A 7,773-nucleotide genomic window follows, 5' to 3' on the forward strand; every position below is an offset into this window, starting at 1 on the left:
GGGCAGCGGGCCGCCGGCCGGCGCCGGCCGAGCGAGGGCAGAGCCCGGAACCCGGCGCGGGCGGAACCTGTGCGCGCAGGCGCGGCGGGGCCGTTTGGGTGCCGGACCGCCGTGCCACGTCTGAGGAGCGCGGCGGGGACGGGACGGGCCGCTCGTCGCCGGGAGCTCCGCGGGGTCCGCCGCCGCCATGGTAGGCCTGGGGCAGGGGGTGAAGGGGAGGGCATTGGAGGGGCTCCGGGCCGCCTTGCCCCTCCTCCGCAGGAGGGAGAGGCGGCGGGGGCAGCGTGACGGAGAACCGCCGGTATCCGCGCCGCTCGGCCCTAGCGGAGCCGGGCTCGGTGTCCCGCGGCGGGGACCGCGCGCCGCGCCCGGGCCCGGTACAGGGCGGGACACGCCCGGTGCGGCCCAAGGGTGGTCCTGGGCAGCCCGGCGGGGTGGGCCGGGGCCCCGGGCGGTGCGGGAGGCCGGCTGCGGTGCCGCCCGCTCGTTCTTGTTTCTCCTCCCCCCGCAGGTCTCGGTGATCAACACGGTGGATACCTCTCACGAGGACATGATCGTAAGTATGCGGGGGGCGGCCCGAGCACCGCCCGGGCCCGGCCCGCTGCGTGGCACCCTCCCACGACAGGGTCCGGTACCGACCTGTAGGGAACCGTGCGCGGGGCTGGGATGGGGAACGCTGTCCGAGATTAGCGCTGTCTCGTATGGCGTGGGCAGGAGAAGCAGCTACCGGGGGAAGAGGGAACGATTTACAACTTTAATTTTCATGCCTAGGCTTGTTTCTGCTCATTTCTATGAAGCAATACATGTACTAAACAGTATACTACTTTATACTAAAACTTAGCATATTTGGTATGCCATTTAGTATAGATAAAATGCCAATAAATACATAAAAGAAATTCAGTTTCATCTGCCAAAGTTCAGCACCACAGTCACTGGTACAGTGCATTTAGTACCATAATGCTAAATGTTACAGAACTTTGGGAGATGAAACGGATTTTCCTTTACGTGGATGTTTCCGGGAGCAGATGTGTAAGTATGGGCAGGAGGAAAATTTTCAAAGTAACTTGTAGAATCAAGGAGCCCAGTTAGATAATGACATTTCAGACAAATAAGAGGTGTCGGTATTCTTACACTCACTTTACGTATTAAGAAACAAAAATATGTAGCTGCTTATGGATTTACGATGACACTAATTTCCTGTTCTCTCCTGAAAATTCTACGTATTACTGCTCTGAATTCCCTCGATTACTTCTGCATAACATTTGTATAGTTAGTGAAAACAGCAATTGGGGAAATAAATTACTTATGTGGCTTGTCTGGATTGTTTAAAAACTATCCTTTTAACGTGCCGTGCTGGGACTCAGTCATCTGTTCACAATTCTTACAGCTACTTTTAAAAAGTAGTGAGATTTGCTAAAGCAGGACTCGGCGTGCTGACAGCAGCTTTCCCCTTGCCTTGCAGCACGATGCGCAGATGGATTACTATGGCACTCGGTTAGCGACCTGCTCTTCAGACAGATCTGTGAAAATCTTTGATGTTCGGAATGGAGGACAAATCCTCATTGCGGACCTGAGAGGGTAAAGTGTCGTAAACTGAAGATTTTAATCTGTGGAAAATGTTAATATTTTGTCATTTTGCTCTTCGGTAACATAAGATGCATGGTAAATTCCTCCAAGGTATAATTACTCTGGATGGTTGTTGCTAAACAGCTCTTGAGAGCTGTAAGGGGAGACAGAGAGGCAGTTAGAAATAACACTGGGACTTTTTCATTCATTAAACACTCTTGACACCTGTAATTTTCAAGTAAACTCACAATTGCTAGTGTCAGGATAAATGTTTGTAACTGTTTTTGAATGGCTTTGTCTGACAGTCTTGTATGCTGTGTTTCATCTTGGCATTACTCCTATTTTTAGTATCACTGTGTTAATCACTTACAGAACACCGATTTACAATATTGACGGCTGTGAAACAGCCGCACCTGGAAAGAGTTTCCCCTCAGCTTTTGCAAGTAGTGTTGTTTCTTGCAGGCATGAAGGTCCCGTGTGGCAGGTTGCCTGGGCTCATCCCATGTATGGCAATATCTTGGCTTCCTGTTCCTATGACAGGAAAGTTATTATCTGGAAGGAAGAAAATGGCACGTGGGAAAAAACGTACGAGTACACAGGGCATGATTCCTCAGGTACATGGGGTCCGGAGCTGGGAAGGCAGAGTGGGGATATGGGAGGATGCAGATAAGGTTGGAGTAAATCCCTCAGCATTAAAGAAGAAAGCCCCTATCAAACAGATAGGGATAAATGAATGGAGAGACAGTAAGTCTATTCAGCATAAACGGAACGTTTACGTAATGTCATATTGCTTGATAATCTCCACAGTGAATTCTGTCTGCTGGGCACCACACGACTACGGATTGATCCTGGCCTGCGGGAGCTCCGACGGGGCCATTTCGTTACTGAGCTACACGGGTGATGGGCAGTGGGAAGTCAAAAAGATCAGCAATGCGCATACGGTAAGTTTGTTCCCGTGAGCAGCACTGGTTTCTTGGAGCTACAGATAAGCGATGAGCTGATGCCTCAAAGAACTTGTAGACTAGATAAGTACTGATACACAGTGAAATGATGTAAAACACTTTCCAAAATCAATAATAACTTTTTTTAAATTAATCTGGAGTGGGAAGGTATACTTTGTAGGCACTAAAATGAAGTAGAAAACAAGACACGTGAAGATTACTAAACAGCACTGATAATACTTGTTTATAAAGCATTATTGTTAAACACAGTGCTGGAAGCTACCTGGTAGGAAATGGCTTTGGTTCTAAGAATGCTTGTACAAACTGACTGTGAATGAACTGAAGCTGGAAAAACTGCAGGACTCATGTTTCTCCTGAAATAAGAGACTTTTGCTTATGCAGAACTTGATAAGCTAATGGCAGTGGCTCACAATAAAAGGAAACTGGGCTCCAGACCCACAGGTTCCTTCTACTCCTGCATTCCTAAATCTTAGCAACTGCATATGTCTTGTGTCTTTTCAGTTTATATCCCTGTCTCCACTGTTTACATATCCTAGATGATATTTGCACATAAAACAGTTACTTAGCTACCTAAAACTTACTAAGTGTCCTATTGATGCTCGACTGTACCTGGATTTCGTATTCATCTGACATCCATCCAGCAAAGCTCCTGTTTTCCTAAGATGGGCTTATTCCTCATAGAGTATGCTAAGTGTCCTTTGCCCTCTCATCAGTTTTTATTTATTTATTTAAAGTAAGCAATTTTAGTAATGATAGTTTTTTCATTAAATAGATCGGATGTAATGCAGTTAGCTGGGCTCCTGCTGTTGTACCAGGAAGTCTTATAGAACAACCATCTGGTCAAAAACCAAACTACATCAAAAGATTTGCATCTGGTGGCTGTGACAACCTTGTCAAGATCTGGAAGTAAGTGCTCTGCTGCCAGACTTAAGAACATATAAAACTTGGTATCTTTTGCAGTCTTTGAATGTCCCTGTTTGTATCCCAAGTAATATTTTCAGCATCTGTGCTTTTATCTTTGAATTATTGTTTTAGACAAGTGCTTTAAAAATAGACAATTTAGTGATGTACAGTCTCTCACATGGTTATAGCAGTCTGTGTCATCTTACCTTGGAAAGTGGTTTTCTAGTTGTCTTTGATTACCTCTGTCACTTGGACAATAGCAGATTTCTGTACAGTAACTGAAGATCAAATACTCTTTGTCTATGCTGCTTTCTTTTCCCTGGAAGGGATTTTGTCAGTTTAAGCCATAGAGCTTTTTAGAGAAGAGTGTGGACCACTTGTGCTTTGTATTGTCTGATAAGCCAGGAGTCTGGAAGCTACAAACCCACAGCCTTCCAGAACAGGAGATGAGAAACACGACTGCCTGGTGCTGCTGCCCTTCTGACTGGATAAATGTGTTTTCAGGGAAGAAGATGGTCAGTGGAAAGAAGAGCAGAAGCTGGAGGCCCACAGTGACTGGGTTCGAGATGTAGCCTGGGCTCCATCCATAGGTTTGCCCACAAGTACCATCGCTAGCTGCTCCCAGGTGAGGCTTCCCTTGGAGTGACAGAGGCACAGTGCCCTTGCTTCCATCTACTTCCCCTTTTTGTTAGTAAGGGAACAGTAAGGACAGACTTGCTGTAACACGTCCTCTTGGCAGTCCTTTGCTAAATCTGGGTCTGTGCCTAAGAGTCCTTGATTCCTCTTCCTCCCAAACTCAGAAGCCAATGGAAGCATTTCTGGACAAAGGTTTGTGCATGTGTGGCTCCGTACCAAAGACTGTCTTATGTTTTGAGAATGGTGAGCAGGGTGGTCTCACTATGAGGAAGACCTTCAAACTAACATTGTATTTTAATGTCTCTGGATCAAATTCACTGAACTTCCAGCTGTTTTCTAATAACTGGCATTCTTAATCAGCTCTGATGTCTTCAACCTTCACACTGACTGTAATGTTCTTGATGGTAATAATTCTGGAAATGCCTTCTCCCCCCCCCCCCCCCCGCCCCCAATAGCAAGAACACTACTTAGTAAGCTGCTAACTTTCTGTCATGTGACTGGAAAGCAAAATCTCATTCTGCGGAAAAATTCAGCTGATACATACGTATTTTGGGAGCTTTTCTCTGGTGTTTGCAAGTCACCTTTCGTATGTAGCTTTTCTCATCAGAGAGCTGTACTCCTATCTTGCTTTTAGTAAGAGAACAGCCCCTTTGCCATGTTGAGCAAAAACGTATGTAAACACATCTAGGGTTCTAGGAAGTATAGCCAAAAGTACCATCAGGGTTGGTTTTTCTGTACTGTAATTAGTGGTCCGACCAACTAGGTCTGCTTGCTTTTGTAGGATGGCAGAGTGTTTATCTGGACATGTGATGATGCCTCTGGAAATTCCTGGTCACCAAAGCTGCTGCACAAGTTCAATGATGTTGTCTGGCATGTGAGTTGGTCCATTACTGCAAACATTCTTGCAGTGTCTGGAGGAGACAATAAAGTGAGTACTGCTGCCTTTACTTTTACTCCTGCATGCCATGACTTCAGAAGAGCTGAGATGAGACAGGCTGTTGTCACTTTTGCTTACATTAAGACTGTTGTAGATTCTCCTTTGCTGCAATGGTGAATTTATTTTTTTTTTTTACATATCAAGAGGGGAGGAAGACCCTAACCTTTGGCAAACGCATTCTTAGTCCTTACTGGAGGTTAGAAATGCAGGCTTAACTTTATTTTGTAGGGTACTAACAGCAGAATTCACATACTCTCCCTTTACCACTGGATAATTGTTCAGTATACAGCAACAAATAACTTGATACTTAGAACACCACCACAACACTTGACTGCTGGGTAACTGTAGACTGTCACCAAACTAGTGATGTGATGGTTGCAAGGGACTGGTAAACTGAGATGCATTAACGCTGAAACTTCTTCCTGCTCTGTTTTTGAGGTCACACTGTGGAAGGAATCAGTAGACGGACTGTGGGCATGTATCAGTGATGTCAACAAGGGCCAAGGAGGGGTGTCCGCCGTTACAGAGGGGCAGCAGAATGAGCAGTGATGCATGAGTGAATGTTCAGCTGCAACAAGTGATCACTATACCTGATTTGCAATGTTTCTTGAAAGAGGAGAACTGATTTCCATCTAAACTGGACGTGAACATGGGAAGCAATTATCCAATTTTATGAGCACTCTCTAACTATTACTGGGGGGCTACAATATGTTGATAATCAGCCTTAATCAACATTCCCTTAAATTTAAGGTAAAGAGCGTAGCAAAGTACTGTGCCTTACACTACTCCTTGATGCTGCAGACATTGTACCCTGCTTTTCTGGTTTGGGGATCAAATCTTATTGCATGTGCTGTAGACTCCAAGCACTTGAGTAGGAACAGGAGGAGACTATCAGAGTGGTGAAGTGTGAACTCCTTTGTGCAAGGGGACAAATACTCTGTCCCTTCAAAGGGCCAGAACTTTGTTCCAAGTGAGGCGAAGGGCTGGCGGAGTTTTCAACATTAGATGACAGCGTGCAAGCTAGCTCTTCTGGTAGTAGTGAAGGGGTGCTTAGATCTTCCTGAAAATAACGTGCTTGGATATGTGAAAGTCTCTGAGATTTCCTGAAGATGAAAAGGAGTAGTGGAATGCATATGTCATTTGCTTTATAATAATCTCAAACTTGGTTATTGAACCAAAATCAAAAAAAAAATCAAACCACAATTTGAAGATTTTTTTTTTTAGCCACACTTCTTTACTGTACCTCAGGTGGTTGATTGGTTTTTTTTGGTTTTTTTTTTTTTTTGAGATACCAACAGAATAAAGTCCTATTGGTTAAAGCCTGATGTGCTGTATTTAATAATCTCTTCACAGGGCCCTTATCGAGGCTGTCTACCATCTACCTTCAGTCAAGTCACAGTCATGTTGTCCCATCCATGGCGTTAGCTTTATACTAGCTGGGAAGGTATTAGACCACTAGAGACTAACAAACACTCTATGCAGTCTAAGAAACAATGAAGTTTTACCTTCAGTTAAACATAGGTGCAGTTGCACTTCAGGCAAGTGCATTATACTGAAGCGTGGTTTGTTCGAGCTCGCCTTCAGCTGAAAGCTGAACCACTCTTCCCTGCCTACAACAGAGAAAGTACTTAACTAAAACGTCACATTTTCCCTTTATTCTCCAGCTGCCCTGAAGCACCACAAGTGAACAATTCACAGCCTTCCTCGTCTCCAAGGTAGTGGTTCCCAGGCACACTCTTTGTTTTGGCATAGTCAAGATAACGTATTTTCTAGAAAAATAAACCTCATTTTATGATTGTTATCAGCACTAGCCAAATATCATCCTAATTGCTCTCACAGAAATACATACAGGAATTATCTTTGTGAATACCAACAGAAGTATGCAACAGTCCTGTTCTTGTTTAAATGCACCGTAGCCTTACTCAAAAAATGAAGCAACTCATCTAGAATCAGCATTACGTTCAAACAGTTCCATTTCAAGTTACACAGCAAAGCACTATTTTCTTTCAAGCTGTTTTCCTTTTCTAAGATCATAATCAAAAATGCTAAGCTAAACAGGCAGCCTTTCATTCCCAGTACCATACCCACTTCTTCTTTCATACAGAGTACCAGCCACCTAAGAGGGTTTGGTGTTGGCTTTAACTGCTGTGGAACGAACTTACTTACACAAACTTGAAATCAATAAAAAGGCTCAAAAATGAAACCTCATTCTTAGTTAGTTTTTACCACGCTTCATTCTAAGGAAAAAGGGCACTAACTCCTTAAGTACCCAAGAAAAGGTTTTGCCTGTGGGGATATTAGGTTCCACAATTCACCCTATTAAAATTTATCCTTATATTTAATACTTCAGAATTAAAGCCTACTTAGCACCAAGGCCCAGTTCAGCCTATTTTTCCTCCATACTTAAGATGAAATATATTAAAATGGTTTCAAGTAATAATCAAAGTATCTCTAACAATTACAATTGATTACAGAGTTTATTCATTGCAAATAAAAGCGTTCATAATAGGGTGAAATAAAAGGGTAAAAGTTTTTCAGTTGCTCTTGACAATAAGCTTCATGTTTTTGATCTCTAATCCCTTCCTCCGCGTGGGGTCAGGACTGGGGAAAACAAAGAGAAAAATACTATATCCAATGTCAGTTTCAGACTGAAGAACTTAAAATTGCTAGGCAGTGTGATTGATGCCAGCATGCTCTCTCCTGTGCCCACCATGCACTAGTTCTTCCCTTCCACCATCTAGCCTGAGAAGAAAAGTTGTCTGGTGATGG

At 44.1% G+C, this 7,773-nt stretch overlaps 1 protein-coding gene across 1 annotated transcript; it reads left to right on the plus strand.

The window, feature by feature from the left end:
* The first annotated feature begins 51 nt into the window (after window positions 1–51).
* Window positions 52–6,329, plus strand: SEC13 (SEC13 homolog, nuclear pore and COPII coat complex component). The gene is made up of 9 exons (XM_063348556.1): window positions 52–190; window positions 512–556; window positions 1,463–1,578; window positions 2,029–2,180; window positions 2,374–2,507; window positions 3,301–3,434; window positions 3,936–4,056; window positions 4,849–4,995; window positions 5,443–6,329. The coding sequence occupies exons 1-9, from the start codon at window positions 188–190 to the stop codon at window positions 5,551–5,553; spliced, it is 963 nt and encodes a 320-aa protein (XP_063204626.1). The 5' UTR covers window positions 52–187; the 3' UTR covers window positions 5,554–6,329.
* The last annotated feature ends 1,444 nt before the right edge of the window (window positions 6,330–7,773 follow it).

The sequence above is a fragment of the Chroicocephalus ridibundus genome, chromosome 10 (genome assembly GCF_963924245.1).
Source record: "Chroicocephalus ridibundus chromosome 10, bChrRid1.1, whole genome shotgun sequence".
NCBI lineage: Eukaryota > Metazoa > Chordata > Aves > Charadriiformes > Laridae > Chroicocephalus > Chroicocephalus ridibundus.

What these genes read in the sequence shown, in the direction of transcription:
- SEC13 (XM_063348556.1), top strand. An exon ending in CACAGGGCATGATTCCTCAG is followed by an intron (nt 2,181 to 2,373) that starts GTACATGGGGTC and finishes TAATCTCCACAG; the next exon opens with TGAATTCTGTCTGCTGGGCA. An exon ending in AACCTTGTCAAGATCTGGAA is followed by an intron (nt 3,435 to 3,935) that starts GTAAGTGCTCTG and finishes ATGTGTTTTCAG; the next exon opens with GGAAGAAGATGGTCAGTGGA.